The sequence below is a fragment of the Myodes glareolus genome, chromosome 10 (genome assembly GCF_982192425.1).
Source record: "Myodes glareolus chromosome 10, mMyoGla1.1, whole genome shotgun sequence".
In the NCBI taxonomy this organism is placed as follows: domain Eukaryota; kingdom Metazoa; phylum Chordata; class Mammalia; order Rodentia; family Cricetidae; genus Myodes; species Myodes glareolus.
In genome coordinates, this window is record NC_142035.1 from 59,503,471 (window position 1) to 59,519,321 (window position 15,851).

The window sequence follows — 15,851 nt, forward strand, 5'->3', positions numbered from 1 at the left end:
GAAAAGTCTAGTATGAGCGCCAAGCAAACCAGCCTCCTTGGGACAGCTGGGGAGGATGGAGCACAGGGGCCCAGGGCAGAGGCAAGCTTGCCGCTCACAGGCTGGCAGGTGGAGCTCTAGGCATTCTGTATATACACAAAGCCCTGGAAACAGTGGCACCTGCCCTCCCTGCCCAGGTGCCGGGAGACGGCAGAGGAGAGTGAGCCTTTTCCCTCCCCATGGTCACTCACCCAAGCCCCACACAGAGACAGAACACATCCCAGCAAAGGTAATTAAAGATTGTTTATGGATAATAGTGTAGGGCAGACGAGAAGGGACGAGGACCTGTAGTGATGTTTCCCAGGAATAGACCAACAGGTCTACCAGTGATCCAGACAGACAAGCAGACAGACAGAAGGACAGGGGAATGAAACTGAACGGGGAAAGAGGCCCAGTCGGAGCAGCTGTGCCTGTGCGTAGGTTCCCAGGGGATGAAGAGGGAGGCTGGACCTTGGTCCCGGAAGGGCTCCCACTCCTCCTCCTCTGCTGCCCCTCATCCGGCAGGCTGGGAACATGGGGAGGTGGCATTTCCAGGGCTGGGGACAGTTAGTCTGAGTGCACAGAGAACCAAGGCTCTTGGAGGCTCCCTGGGGGTGTGGAGGAGGCCTGGGCGGTATGGAATTAGCAGCAGCAACAGGGGGAATTCTGGTCAGGCACCAGAGGACTAGGGCAGAGCCACCGCACAGCAGGGCCCACGTCCAGGGCAGGCCCCCCCACCTGCCCTGCCCACCACACCAACATGGTGCAATAAATAAAAGATTCAAGTAGTAAGTCAGCATCAATCAAGAAGAGTCAGAGGCTAGCAGACAGGCAGGGGCCAGAAGACACAAAGTCCCCAGTCACCCGCCCTGCCTTCTCAAATTTCTCTAGCTCCATCCAGTCTGTCTCAAGTGCTACATGTTGATGTTCACCAGTGATCACACAGACACTCCCTGCCGGGACTCGGTGTCTCAAACCAGTGCCAGAGCCTGCTCGGTGAGGTAAGAGCAGGGCAACATTGTTCCTACAGCGTCCACAATGGCTTCCAGGTGCTCATCCTGTGCCTGAGGCCCACAGAGCTGCATGAAGTCTGCCAAACGCAGTAAGTACTCAAGGTTGTGGCCAGAGAAGCCTCGGCAGGAAAGGATCTGTGTGGCAATGACCTCTTCTGGAGCAGGGCCCAAGTAGCTAGGGTTCTGTGGAGTGGCCACATAGGCCAGGGCTGTGAGGGGTTGGTCAGGGGCGTCTTGAGGATAGAAGGTGACTTCCTTAGTGTCATAGCCTCCAAGCACCGCTTCCCTTACGTTCAGGTACTTCAGGGCCTCCTTCACCTGCTCCCCTCGAACCTCGTACGCCACACCCCAAGTGCAGCCCTAGGAGAAAGCAGAGACACTCCCAGTCAGTTACACTGGTCCCCCCTTCACTCCAGAATGTTACCCCAGACACAGTCCACCCTGGCTCTCTAAATGAGATGGGAGAGTGGGGAGATGGCTCAAGGGTGGGGTGCTTGCTACCATGCCTGATGACCTGACAACCGAAATTCAATCCTGGGACATACATGGTGAAATGAAAGGGTTTACCTCCACAGGTGACCTAAGCAGGTGCATACGAGCACACATGCAGATAAACATAATTTTTAAAATTATGTGTAAGGGTATTTGCCTGCATGTAGGTTTATGAGCCATATGTGTACCTGGTGACCTGGTGATCTCAGAGGCCAGATTCCCTGGAACTGGAGTTACAGATTGTGAGCAACTGTGTAGGTGCTGGGAACCAAATCCAGGCCCTTTGGAAAAGCAGGAAGTGCTTCTAACTACTGAGCCACTTCTCCATGAAACTAAAAAAAAAAAAAAAAAAAAAAACTAAAGTGGTTGGCTGGTGGCTGAGGTACCCAGAAGCAGTATCCCTCCTCGATTTTTTTTTTTTTGAGACAAAGTCTCATATAGGCTGGCCTTGTATTCACTATGTAGCCAAAAGTAACTTTGAACTCACAGATAACCACCTGCCTCTGCTTCTTGGGTGCTGGGATTATAGACAAGAGCCTCCATGCCTGACTATTTCCTCTTTCTTTCCTTCTTTCTTTCTTTCTCTCGCTAAGATTTATTGACTTGTTTTATGAATATGAGTGCTCTATCTGCATGTAAAACTTGATGCGAGGGGAGGACATCAGATCCCACCATAGATGGCTGTGAGCCACCATGTGGTTACTGGGAATTGAACTCTGGACCACTAGAAGAGCAGCCAGGGCTCTCAGCTGCTGAGCCATCTCTCCAGTCCCCTATTTCACCTTTATTAAGGGTTGACATAAGTGGCCTTGCCCCAGACGACCAGCAGGCCTATGTATATCGTTCACCCCAGGAACTAATGAACTTAGTAGATATTCTGCATTCTCACCCCACCCGACGCCTAAATTCAGGCTTGCAGATTTTTGCAGGTGGGGGGGGAGTTGAATCGGGTTTTTCTGTGTAACAGCTCTGGTTGTCCTAGAACTCACTTTGTAAACCAGGCTGGCCTCGAACTCACTGAGATCCTCCTGCCTCTGCCTCCCAAGTGCTGGGATTAAAGGCAAGTGCCACCACCTCCCGGCTCAGACCTGCATCTTAATAAGATCCTCAGGTGATTCTCCAAGAAGCACCGAGTTAGGCTACACTTCCACTAACCCACGATTGACCTTCTGCACCCTTGCATATTGGGTCCCAGGACTCCCCTCTTGACTGCTCACTTACCTCACGATCTTCAAGGAGGGTCACCACTCGGCCGGGCTAGAAAGGGAAGCAAGATTTTGAAAAAAGGCAAATTAGGTATTAGCACTTCCAAAAGGGGCTGTGGATGTACCATAGTGGCAGGGTGTTTGTCTATTGTGCACAAGCCTCAAGTCCAGTCTCCAGCAGCACATGCGCGCGCGCACACGCGCGCGCGCACACACACAAACACACACACACACACACCCCTGAGCTTTAATCCTGTTGTTACCTGAACCTGTGATATGCTCCAGAGCCTAGAGAGGGAGGGAGTTTGCCATAAATTTGAAGCTACATAGCAAGAAGTAGGCAAGAAAGAGGAGGAGGAGGAAGAGGAAGAAGAGGAGGAAAATGAGAAGAACGGGAGGAAGAAGAAATAATTACATTTGTCAACAGTCAAAAGTGCTGGCCCAAGAAAACCAGCCTACAAATCACAATCTCAGAGAACCTAGGTAACAATGAGGACCCTAAGAGACATACATGGATCTAATCTACATGGGATGTAGAAAAAGACAAGATCTCGAGTAAATTGGGAGCATGGGAACCCTGGGAGAGGGTTGAAGGGGAGGGGAGAGGCAGGGAGGGGAGCAGAGAAAAATGTAGAGCTCAATAAAAATCAATAATAATAATAAAAAAAAAGTGCCAGCCCAAACCCCGAACCTCAGAGGGCAGATGCAGAAGAAACAAACAGCGGGTGACCAGACTGGTAATCAACACAAGAATCCACAGGTGCAAGCACCAATCTCACACATAAACACCCCAGGCACACAAATTTAAACCACAAACCAGGCTTACACATCTCCTTCAGTTAGCCCAAGGTCCCTGACATTACAGGACATGGGCGCCCACACTCCTGCCGACCCCACCTCACTCCTCTGGGCACAGTAGGATGGATGCTCACCATCTTGTCGCTGCCCCTATGGAAGGTGTCTCCCTGCCAGAACCGGCGGCTGTAGCCACGTACAAAGCCCACGCGACTGTCGCTGTAGTCAAAATCCGGCTTCCACACTAGGGAGCCGTACCCGAAAATCCATAGGGTTTGGGGGTCGCCATCCTCCCAGGAGGTCTGCGCGGATGGTGCAGGCGACAGTGAGGGAGGCGGGGTGCTCTGGGCTGCGGACTCCTGCTTCATGGTGCCGGGCGCAGGGACGGGCCCAGGCGGCCTCCGGGACTGGTCTCCGGCACGGGCACGGAAAGACCGACGGACGCGTACACCTGGCCTGGCACCGATCGGACGCTCCAACTGAGTGATACCCCCAGAGGCGCTCTTTAAACCCTTCGGACGGGAGGGCCCTCCAGCTGCCTCCAGCTGTCTCGGTGATTGGGGCGGGGCAAATCCCCTTTTGGCCAATCACGTTTGGCTTTTGCTTCTCGGTTAACCGCGCCGCCCTCCAAGTGGGTACCAAGAGCAGCCCGCCCCTGGCCCTACGAGCGTGCTGATTGGTTCAGCTCCTCCTCCGTGGCAGTCCTGGCTGGAGTGATGCAACGGCTGGGAAGGTTTCCCCAGCACCCGCATGCAGCAAGGGCGCGTCGGATTGCGTCAGGCTGCGGGCACTGGAAAAGGGCCTGGAACCGTCGCGGGCACCCGCCGTCTCCCTGGGAGGCCCTCAATGACCCGGACAGTGTCTCCCCCGCAGTCCAGCCTGTGCACTTTGCAGAATCATTGGCATCCAAAGCGGTGGCCAGTGCAGGGCACGCTCAGAAAGAATGCATTGGGAGGCACAAACTCTAGCCTCTGGGGCCTCGTCTGAAAACACTCACTGCAGAGGAGCCGTCTCTAGCCCCCTCCGCATTCCACTCTGGTGCCTCATGTTATTGCCCATGTGAGCAGTTGGAGAAACTGAGTCACGGGGCGGTAGGGTTTTTGCCAAGGCTGCAGTTGAGTCAGACTGGGTGGTGCAAGCTCCAAGACCTCACGTGAGAGCTACACCCTGGGCCCAAAATGGGACCCCTGAGTTCAGGTGGGTTTGAAGAAAAGCCAAAACTGAACAGCCTTGGACAGAACGGTCACTTTGAGGATGACTGCCAGCACCTATGGTGCAAGGCCATAAAGAGAAGAATGCCAAGCAACTTTTATCCCAAGGTTATGGGTTTCATTTTCCTGGACTTGGGGTCTTGCAACAGTGGTTAATCTGTGTAGGTACCGAGGTTCGGGGTGGAATGTTGATTAAAGAGAACACAGGATTAAAGGCAGCTTCAGCCTTCTCGCCTTTCGTCTTGCCGGGTAGTGTGTATGGGCCCTGGCACTGATGTGGGCACCGGGCACCAACTGTCTCCCTGGCAGTTCTGTGCTGAACCCTGCAAGAGCCGCCGCAGGCAGGTCTTCCCAGCTGCCCGCCCTTGCTGCACCTGGCTCTGCCACCCCAAACTGTAGGCTGGAGGGGAGATAGAGCTTGACCTCCTAAGCAGCAGCAAGATGCTGCCCCTCTGGGCATCTCTCACTGAGAAGGGAAACAGCAGAAGGCCTTCCACTTGAAGGATCTGGTGTGAGCTCGTGGGCAGTGGAAACTGTCAGCGAGCCTAATCCCAAAATTACATAAAATGGATAGATTTATCCCAGAAGTGTCTAAATATTAATCCCAACATTCAGGAGGCTGAGGACAGAGACCTAGAGATTTAAGCCAGCTTGGGCTACAAAGCAAGATTCCGTCTCTAAATGTATGGAAGAACAGAGTGTAAATATTTTTTTGTTTGTTTGTTTTTCGACACAGGGTTTCTCTGTAGCTTTTGGAGCCTTTTCTGGAACTAGTTCTTGTAGACCAGGCTGACCTCAAATTCACAAAGATCCACCTGCCTCCATCTCCCAAGTGCTGAGATTAAAGGCATGTGCCACCACCACCCGACTAAACAAGATTTTATATGACAGTGCTTACTGGTATTGAAACATTAATTATGATATATAATTATATGAAAGCACAGGTTGCACAATAACCAAATATAACCTTTTCAACTTAAAAAAGATTGAGGTGAAGCCGGGCAGTGGTGGTGCACACCTTCAATCCCAGCACTCGGGAGGCAGAGGCAGGTCTGCCTCTGTGAGTCTGAGGCCAGCCTGGTCTACAGAGCGAGTTGCAGGAGAGCTATGGGTGTTACACAGAGAAACCTGGGCTCGAAAAACAGGACTTTTTTCAAAGAAGTCTATTTTTGACAAGGGGGACGGTTCACACCTGCAATCCCAGTTCAAGGTCAGCCTGGGCTACATAGTGAGATTCTTTCCCTAAACAAGGCTATTTTGACTTCATTTAAAGTCAGTATCTATTATGAAGACATTCTAGTAAAAATGCCAATGGCTGCATAGTAAAGCAAAAATGCAGGATATGGACAGTCACATGAGCAATAGTAAAACTATTAAAAACAACAATAAACAGGATGTGGTGGCTCATGACTGGAACCCCCATGGTTCCAGCACTATGGAAGCTGAGGCAGGAGGCTTACTACAAATTTGAGACTAGTCTTGGCTACATAGTGAGTTCCAAGCAAGCCTGGGTTGCAATGTGAGATCCTTTTGCAACAAATAAATAAGAGAAAGAATACCTCAATAATGGTGGAAATATCAAATACAAGTGTTGAAGTGTGGGCATTGCAGTTGAGAAATGGTAAGATTTAATGAAATGATTATTCTTCACTCTATTTATTTATTTCATATTATTTGAGTAGGTGTACGTATGCAAGCATGTGTGAAGGTCACAGGGCAACTTTTAGGAGTTCCAGAGATCCAATTCAGATCATCAAGTTCTGTGGCAAGGCCTTTTACGCACTGCACCATCTCACCGGTCCTGAAATGTCATTTTTGTTTGTTTTTGCCTGTTGTAACAAAGTCTCGTGTATCCCAGGCTGGCCTGAGTTTGCTATGGAGCTGAAGATGACCTTGAACTTCTCACTTTCCTGCTTCTACATTTTGAATGCCGGATTGCAGACATGCGTCAGTAACACTGATTTGTGCAATTCTGGGGGTAAGACCCAGGGTTTTGCGTATGCTGGGCCAGCATGCTAACCACTGGGCCACACCTCCAACCCTTTCTTTCTGAGATGGAGTCCTGCTATGTAGCTATCCAAAAATAGCTAAAAGTTTAAGTAAATTATGGTCAATTCACATGATAGAAATGAACATGCACACACAAGCACAAATGCTCTGAAAAGCTTAAACATTCAGCCATAGATGTAACACAAAACTGATACAGCCCCATTAAATCTGTGAGTTCACTGGAAACAATTCTGAGTGCCTGTCCTTACTGGCAGGAAAACTCAACTATGATGTATGTAATTACATACAGAGCACATGTGTCTGAAACACCGAGGGAACACTTCCGTGAGAGTCTCTTTCAAACCTCTTCCTACCCCACCAAACCGAAACCTGATCTTATCTACAGTTAGGCACACTCACTTGACGCTTTCTTCTACAACCCCTTAGGTAACATCTGGTTACCCATCGCCTGCACCTCGTGTTTACTCACCACAGACAATAACTTACCGGTTATTTCCCCATGTGCCAGACAGTTCGCTAAATACTTTTGTATTCATTCTAATCATAAATTTCTCCCGGGAAGCAGATGCAGGTGGGTCTCTGGAATTTCAAGACTAGCCTGGTCTACATACTGAATTTTAGGCCAGCTAGGGCTACATAGTAAATAAGACCTTGTCTCAAGATAAATATATATAAAATTATAAACTTCTCCATGCTGTGGGAAGGTAAATATAATTTCACAGATAAGTACACAGGCAAGTCAGGCATACAACTCACAGCGGCATAGTTACAGTTACAGATCCTGAGTCTGTAAACACAGACGGCCTAGGTGCAAACCTCCTTCCATTGAAGTAAGAGCTCCCCGAAAATGTATTCCTCTTTGAAGCTCCAGAGAAATCAATGTAGTAATAGCATATGGAAGGTCCCCTACAAATGTAAGAACAAGAGAGGGGAGGGTGGGGGAGAAGGAAGAGGGGAGAAAATGTGTAATCTTTTTGTGTTGTTGCTGTTGCTTTAAGACAGAGTTTCTTTGCGTAGCCTTGACTGTCCTGGAACTAGCTCTGCAAACCAGGCTGGCCTTGAACTCATAGAAATCCACCTGCCTCTGCCTCTGCCTCCCACCTTTAATCCCAGCACTTGGGAGGCAGAGGCAGGCCGATCTCATTGAGTTCGAGACCAACTTGGTCTACAAATTGAATTCCAAGACAGCCAGGACTGCTACACAGAGAGGCCCTGTCTGCCTCAAAAAAACCAAATAAAATAAAATAAGATAAAATAAAATAAAATGCAGTGTTACCTTGAGAAAGTCAGGGTAATATCTCACATATTAGCGACACAAATTCAACACTCTCAAAATAGAAATGTCGACAAAAGTTGGCTAGGAGATCCAAACGCCTTCCTGTTGCTGTCTTTGCCGGTCCCCAGTCCTTGCTCCCCTTTAAGCCATTCACTTAGCTGCCTGCTTCCTTTGACACCAGCAGCCAGCACACCTTAGTTTTCCTTCCACAGGACCTCCAGGAATGGGCTGCTGATGTCACATCCACAGAGGGGGCTGCTGATATCACGTCCACAGAGGGGGCTGCTGATGTCACGTCCACAGAGGTGCCAGCCCAGGAGCAGTGATGGCCCAGACATCACCTCCACTTTGCAGAGTCACGTGTGTCTTGCACATGATGCTCACCTGAGGGCTTCCTCTTCTTCATCTTTCCCGAATTAACCTTTCCTTATTGTTCTCCTAAAAACAGCAGCCACTTCCCATTTCCTTGTGATCTCTGTCTTCTCACTTCTCATTCCAGAAGCTTTGGTCAACAACTGTTGCTAGGAGGCATGTTTATCCGAAAGAGGGAAAGCATTTGTTTTGGGAGATGATGAACTGCATATATTAATATGCTTATGGATGAAGTTATTTTACAAAACTGCTAATCCCAGTAGGCTGCCCAGCCTGCGTGGCCATGGTCTCTAAATTCAGACTTGAGCCCCACTCCACCACCCATCAGCTGGGTCACCCTACCCACGCTGTCCCTGCTCATCAATCTCCTTAGCTGTGAAATATAGGAATGGCATTCACCTTGTGTGGTTAACAAGGGCCTAAGCTCTTTAGCCAATGTCTGATGCGTGGTTGACTAATTATTTCCATGTAAGATTTATCACTTTTCATTGTATCCACGGCAGAGTCGCAGTCTGTTTGTTTGACTCAGCTCTGAAGAATTGAGTAGCTTACCAATGTGATCAGGCTAATACTGAGATTCAGTAGACGCAGATGCCAGCCTGCTTAGTTTCTTCTCTTGGCAGACAAGAGATTTACAGATTGGTCCAGAAAGGGCTTATATTTGCTAGGAAAATACTCTCCCACTGAACTCTATTCCCAGCACTTGTTTTTTGTATTGTAGGGTTTGCTTTACAGAGGCAGGTGGATCTCTGTGAGTTCGAAGGCAACCTGGTTTACACAGTGAGCTCCCGGACAGACAGAGATACTTAGTGAGACCCTGTCTAAAAAACAAAACAAGCCAGGTGGCAGTGGCACGTGCCTTTAGTCCCAGTACTCGGGAGGCAGAGGCAGACGGATCTCTGTGAGTTCGAGGCCAGCCTGGTCTACAAGAGCTAGTTCAGGACAGGCTCCAAAGTTACAGAGAAACCCTGTTTCGAAAAACCGAAAAACAAAACAAAAAAACAAGCATTGTGGCACATACCTTTCTTTAATCCCAGCACTTGGGAGGCAGAGATAGGTGAATCTTTGTTGAGTTCGAGACCAGCCTGGTGTAGAAAGCTAGTTCCAAGATAGCCAGGCCTACACAGAGAAACCTTGTCTTGAAAAACTAACTAAATAAATAAATAAATAAAAGAAAAAGAGAAGAACCCCCCAAATTATTTACTTTTATTTTATATGTATGAGTGTTTTGCCTCCTTGTATGTGTGTGTGTGTGTGTGTGTGGTGTGTGTGTGTTGCCCAAGAAGGCCAGAAGAGGGCATTGGACCTCTCAGAACTGGAGTTACAAATGGTCTTGAGGGAGCAGCAGAGATGGCTCAGAGGTTAAGAGCACTGGCTACTCTTCCAGAGGAACTGGGTTCAATTCTAGGGAATCAAGCATCCTCACACAGACCTACAAAATACCAATGCACATAAAATAAAAGTAAATAAATTATTTTTTAAAAAACAAATAGTTTTGAGCCACTATGTGGGTTCTTTTGGGACAAAACAGACCTCACTTGGGGACTACTGTCTCTATGGTCCCAGGATTAAGACTCATCCTTTCTTTAAATAGAGACTGAAATTAGTCTGAGTGTCTGGACCTTCAGGGGACAACTGGAAGGACAAACTATTCCCCTGCTAAAGTCCATCTAAGATTCCTCTTTTTTTCCCAACAGCAGTCAATCAATACCTTTTAAAACCAGAGGCACAGGACTGGAGAGATGGCTTGGTGGGTAACAGTGTTTCTTTTCTGTTGCTGTGACCAAAACACCATGATCATGGCAACTTTCAGAAGATTAGAGTCCATGATAGTGGAGCAAGGACACAGCAACAGGAAAAACTGAGAGCTCACTTCCTGATCCACAAGTAGGAAGTAGCCAGCGAACACTGGGAATGGTGAGTCTTTTACAACCTCAAAACTGCCTGGCAGTGGTGGCGCACGCCTTTAATCCCAGCACTCTGGAGGCAGAGGCAGGCAGATCTCTGTGAGTTTGAGGCCCTCCTGGTCTACAAGAGCTAGTTCCAGGACAACTAGGGCTATTCCACAGAGAAACCCTGTCTCTAAAAACCAATCAATCAATCAATCAATCAAACCTCAAAGCCAACCCTAGTGACACACCTCTTCCAACAAAGCCACACCTGTCTAGATAAAATAATATATTTATTATTGTTATTCTTATTCTTCTTCTTATTATTATTATTATAGAAAACCCGAGGCACAAGACTTGTAAATATCATACCCAATCTAAAACAGCAGTGCTAATGGCTCCCTGTAAATGCCCCTCTAACACACCTGTTCAGAGAAAAACCTTACAGAAAATGGAAACAAGTCCAGGACCTCAGATTTAAAAATGAAGCTGTAACCCTGGCCTGGATCGCAAAGAATGGTTCACTGTCCTGAACAGGCACCCTTTTCTACATCCCTCTGTGTCCTGATTGCAATGCCCCTTTGCTTTTGGTGACCCAGCCTCCCAGGGTATACAGCTCACTGAGATGCCCCTGTCCCAGGGATTTAGAGACAATCCTTGTCATGGTTTGAATGATAGATGCCCCCCACCGTCTCAGCCATTTGAGCACTTGGTCCCCAGTTGGTGGTGCTGTTTGAGAGTTGTGGCCTTGCTGGAAGAAACACTAGGGGAGAGGTTTGAGAGTGTAAAGACTCTGACTCTCTCTGTGTTTCATGCCTTATGTGAGCTCTGGGCTTGCTACCTCATCTACCATGCCTGCTGTGTTTCTCTAGGAATCTGTTATGCTAAACACCTCATAACCACTCAACCTGAGATCAGCCTCCCTAATGTAGATGATTATTTCCCAGGACAGACCTTCAGAGGCAGACCTCAGGGTCTCAGGGATCCCTCTGGACTATTCAGACGTGGATATCCTCCAGAGAAACATTTATTTGGATTTAGGTATGCCTCTACTATCGGTGTTAGCATAAGAGGGACAAGTTCTTTTTATTTGTGAGGCTCCTATATTTGCCTAATACTGTCTGTTCTCTGGCAGGGTTGAAATTGCATAGTTCAAACTTTCATCCATCAGAAGGCTTTTCTTTTTCTTTTTTTTTTTCTTTTTTGGTTTTTTCAAGGCAGGGTTTCTCTGTGGAACAGCCCTAACTATCCTGGAACTTGTTCTTGTAGACCAGGTTGGCCTTGAACTCACAGAAATCCGCCTGCCTCTGCCTCCCAAGTGCTGGGATTAAAGGCGCGCGCCGCCCAGCTCAGAAGGCTTTTCTAACTCAGGAGTCTTCCTAAAACAAGTCCTCTCTACTATGAGAAGCTGCTCTGCACATGCTCAAACCACTGCTTCCCCAAGTTCTTCTGTGGATCCACCCATGGCCACTGGGGTTATCTTCAGGATTCCTAGTCTGGCTACACTTAGTTCCAGTTCCCAAGTCCCACAGTTTTCTTGTGCCTCCAGGCCACCGAAACCAAACAGCAGAGCTTTTCTTCATTGGCTGACGTAGGTGCTGGAGGATGGAGAGATGGCTGTGGTCGAGAGCACTGGCTTGGTTTTCAGAAAACAGGAGTTTGACTTCCAGCACCCACGTGACTACTGGGACTACTCACAACCATCAGCAACTCCTGTCCCCAGGGATTTGACACCCTCTTCTGACCTCTGCAAGCACCAGGCCCACAGGTAGCACACAGGCAGGTAAAACACCCTTACACAGAAAATTAAAACAAACAAGCAAAAGCCTTCGACGTTCTCACTTGGCAGGCAGGGGACGCTGGCAATCTTTTTAATGAGACCTGTCGTTTCTGAGTAAACAGTGTGGACTTGGGGTGGGGCGGGGGAGACAAACAACCCTCAAAACCCAAAGATAACAGTTTTGTTTGTTTGTTTGGTTGGTTGGTTTTGGTGTTTTTGAGCCAAGGTTTCTCTGTGTACCTTTGGAACCTGTCCTGGAACTCGGTCTGTAGCCCAAGTTGGCCTTGAACTCACAGAGATTTTCCCCCTCCCGCCCCTCCACCCTGCCTCTGCCTCCCTCCCACCGCCTGGTGTTACAAAGGTTTTTTGGGCTGCGCTTTAATCTTAGCACTTAGGAGGTAGAGACAGGCAGATCTCTGTGAGTTCAAGGCCAGGCTGGTCTATATAGTGAGTTCTGGGACAGCAGGGGGATACACAGAGAAACCCTGTTTCAAAAAACAAAACAAAAAAGAAAAGGGTTTTAAAGGATAATAACATGGTTCTAGGCAAGGTCAGACCTAGAAAAAAGGATGCACTGAATTAGGTCCTTTCGATCACCTATCATATGGTATTATTGATTTTGATTTGTTGTTTTATTTGTTCACGGTGTGTCTTATTTGTGTATTCTTGATTGGAACCCATATTATCATCCTACAACCTGAGATGGAACTTTCAGCTAACTGCCACCATGGGCCACTGACAGACCTTTCAATGGGGGCCTACCTACTGTTTGTATTCTGTACCCCTCCCAAAGTCATTTAGGGCCACCTGTCCTAAGGAGGGATTGAGACCGGAATAGTGTGAGTCAGGCAGTTAGGGCCCGCGTAAGACTCTGGCACCAACCATGTGAAAACGCCAATGCCATCACAGCTGCTCCGTGGATCAAAGCCCCTCTGCCCACAGGTGCCCCATGAATCAAAGACAGTTCCATAACTATACTATTTCATGGAGGGGTTCTAGTGCCATTAAGGAAATATGGCATCTGGTGCAGGAGCAGAGGAAAAGTCATTCCCTATTGTTTTCTTGGTTCTGTAACTGTTTAAAAGCTCATGGCCCTTGACGCTCGAGCAGTGTCCTCTCTAGAAACCTCTCAGGATTCTGTCTCTGTCTCTGCATCTCTCTCTCATTATTGATTGAGTGTCTGAGAAGACCAGGTCTCTGTAGCACAGGCTGTCCTGGAACTAGCTATGTAGATCACCCTGGCCTAGAACTCTGGCAGCCTTTATTCCTAGGGTTGTAGTTAAAGATGTACACGGCTATATCCAGCTTTTCCTTCTTTCTGATTCATGGTGTTAATCCAAGTGTTCAGCTCTGGAGTCCCCAGGCTTCATTTCTTGCCTTTGTAGGACACAATACTGCAGCTTGCAACTGTAACCACTGTAGCTCACTATTACAAGTGGCTTCAAGTGACCTGACCCCAAGACAAGGCCATCTTTGCTGACTTAAGAAATTCAAGGCCGGAATTCTGGGAAGGAGGAAGCCCATTCCTCCCCAGTCCTGTCCCAACCACAGAAGAAGGAAGATGTGATTGCCCCACTGAAAAAGGTACTAAGCCATGTGTGGCTAACATAGATAAGAATAATGGGTTGATATGTTGTAAGAGTTAATAAGAAGGGGGCTGGAGAGATGGCTCAGCGGTTAAGAGCATTGCCTGCTCTTCTAAAGGTTCTGAGTTCAATTCCCGGCAACCACATGGTGGCTCACAACCATCTGTAATGAGGTCTGGTGCCCTCTTCTGGCCTGCAGACGTACACACAGACAGAATATTGTATACACGATAAATAAATAAATAAATATTTTAAAAAAGAGTTAATAAGAATCCTGAGCTACGGGGGCTGGAGAAATGGCTCAGAGGTTAAGAGCATTGCCTACTCTTCCAAAGGTCCTGAGTTCAATTCCCAGCAACCACATGGTGGCTCACAACCATCTGTAATGAGGTCTGGTGCCCTCTTCTGGCCAGCAGGCATATACACAGACAGAATATTGTATACATAATAAATAAATAAATATTTTTAAAAAAAAGAATCCTGAGCTAATGGGTCAATCAGTTTATCATTAAAAAAAAAGAAAAGAAATTCAAGGCCAACTCCTAGAGATCCGCCTGCCTCTGCCAGATATGGAGACAGTCCCCTCAAGCTTTCATCTTGGTGAATTCAAAAGCCACTCTATAGATACATGCACACACACACACACACACACACACACACACACACACACACAAACACAGGCACATCCAGAGTCCAGAGACACATAAATAAATTTTGAAATTAAGGGCCTGGAGAGATGGCTCGGTGGCTCTTCCAGAGGAAGTGGGTTCAATTCTCAGCACTCTCATGGCAGCTCATAAGTGATTGTAAATCCAGTTTCTGGGTGATCTGACAATTCACACTGTTGCATGTAAAATAAAGTTAAATAAATCATGAAAATAAAACCATACAAACAAACAAACCCAAATGGTTAGCCTGTTCAGATTGATTAGTCTCTTCAGATAAGTCACTGTGCTTTGCAATCAATGTCTGGCCTATAATAATATAGGGGCTCAAAGAGTGTTGAAGAAATAGATGTCCCAGATCACTTGACAGTGAGGGATGGCGTTGGAAGGGGGTTTAGTTTTAATCACTAGCTCTAACTGCTCCTTTCCGTTTAGGTCAGAATGAGCACCTGCAGGAGGTGGCTGGAAGACGGTGGGGGCGTGTCAGAGTTGGCTTTAGCTAATGAAGGGGCCTTGTTCCTCTGAACACCAGGACAATACCTGGGAGAAAGCATCGCACTCTCAGTTTAGCGACACAGAACCAGGACCCAGCTCTGCTGAACAGAGGCGCAAACTGATTCAAGATTCCTGCACCGGTTCCCCGCTTTATCCCGGGGCGGCCCCACGAGCCTCCAGCGGGACAGCAGCCTGGGCGGCCGCGCAGCGCCCTCTAGTGTCCCGCGGCCACCCTGCGGTCGGGCCGCGACGCCCGCTGGAGACTCCCGCTTCCCGCGGCTCCGGTCCCGTGCGGGTTCCCAGGCGAGGTGGGGGTGGGGAGGGGGAGCTGATACGGAGGAGGCGGGAGGCGGGACTCAGTGGGAGTGTCTCCGAGAAACTCGCGGCCTTCGGCGGCTTCCCGGCCCGGGAAGTGAGCCCGGGTCGGCGACCACAAACAGGAAGTCCGGGCTGTAACAAAGAGCAGAGGGCGGGGAGCCGCTGAGCTCCGGGGCGCTCGGCGGTGGCGACAGGTGGAGGGCTGACCCCGACGGGCAGCCAGGCGCACCTGACTCTTCCGTTGCCCGATCAGACCCGACCCGGGACACCCTGGGACGCGAGAGGCAGTGGGCGCGGTTCCCCTGGGGGGACGGCCGCTGGGACCTCCCAGGAGCATCTCCTCCCTGGGAAGAGACAGTCACAGTTCCCTGAGTGAATCACTTCCATCTCCTTCCCGGAATGCAGCAGGTCACACGGGGCGGAGGGCTGGGCCCGCAGATGGTGTAGACCCACGGGTGACAACACAGACAGGGAGAGGAAAGAGCTCACGGAGGGCTCTCTCTGGAGGGCCCCTGGCAGAAAGGTCACACTGGACTTGTTGAGTCCTGTGGCCTCGACTAGCCTGAGTGGAAGCGGGTAGGAACCGCTGTACCCTCTTCTGACCCCGGACTGGGTTCACTGTGACCTTGCCTGGGCAAGCCGAGGAAGGCACCACTGCCTTATTCATGGCCCCTCCCAACCCAGAGCTCAAGGATCTCCAGGTGGTCACCAGCCAACAAGCTCTGG

The 15,851-nt window shown here is 49.0% G+C and overlaps 1 protein-coding gene across 1 annotated transcript; it reads right to left on the reverse strand.

The window, feature by feature from the left end:
• Window positions 1-264: 264 nt before the first annotated feature.
• Chac1 (ChaC glutathione specific gamma-glutamylcyclotransferase 1) lies at window positions 265-4,066 on the reverse strand. Its single transcript, XM_048459960.3, has 3 exons — window positions 3,661-4,066; window positions 2,745-2,780; window positions 265-1,391 (listed from the first exon to the last, which is right to left on the reverse strand). Exons 1-3 carry the CDS (start codon window positions 3,889-3,891, stop codon window positions 990-992), a joined length of 669 nt encoding a protein of 222 aa, XP_048315917.2. The 5' UTR covers window positions 3,892-4,066; the 3' UTR covers window positions 265-989.
• Between the last annotated feature and the right edge of the window lie 11,785 nt (window positions 4,067-15,851).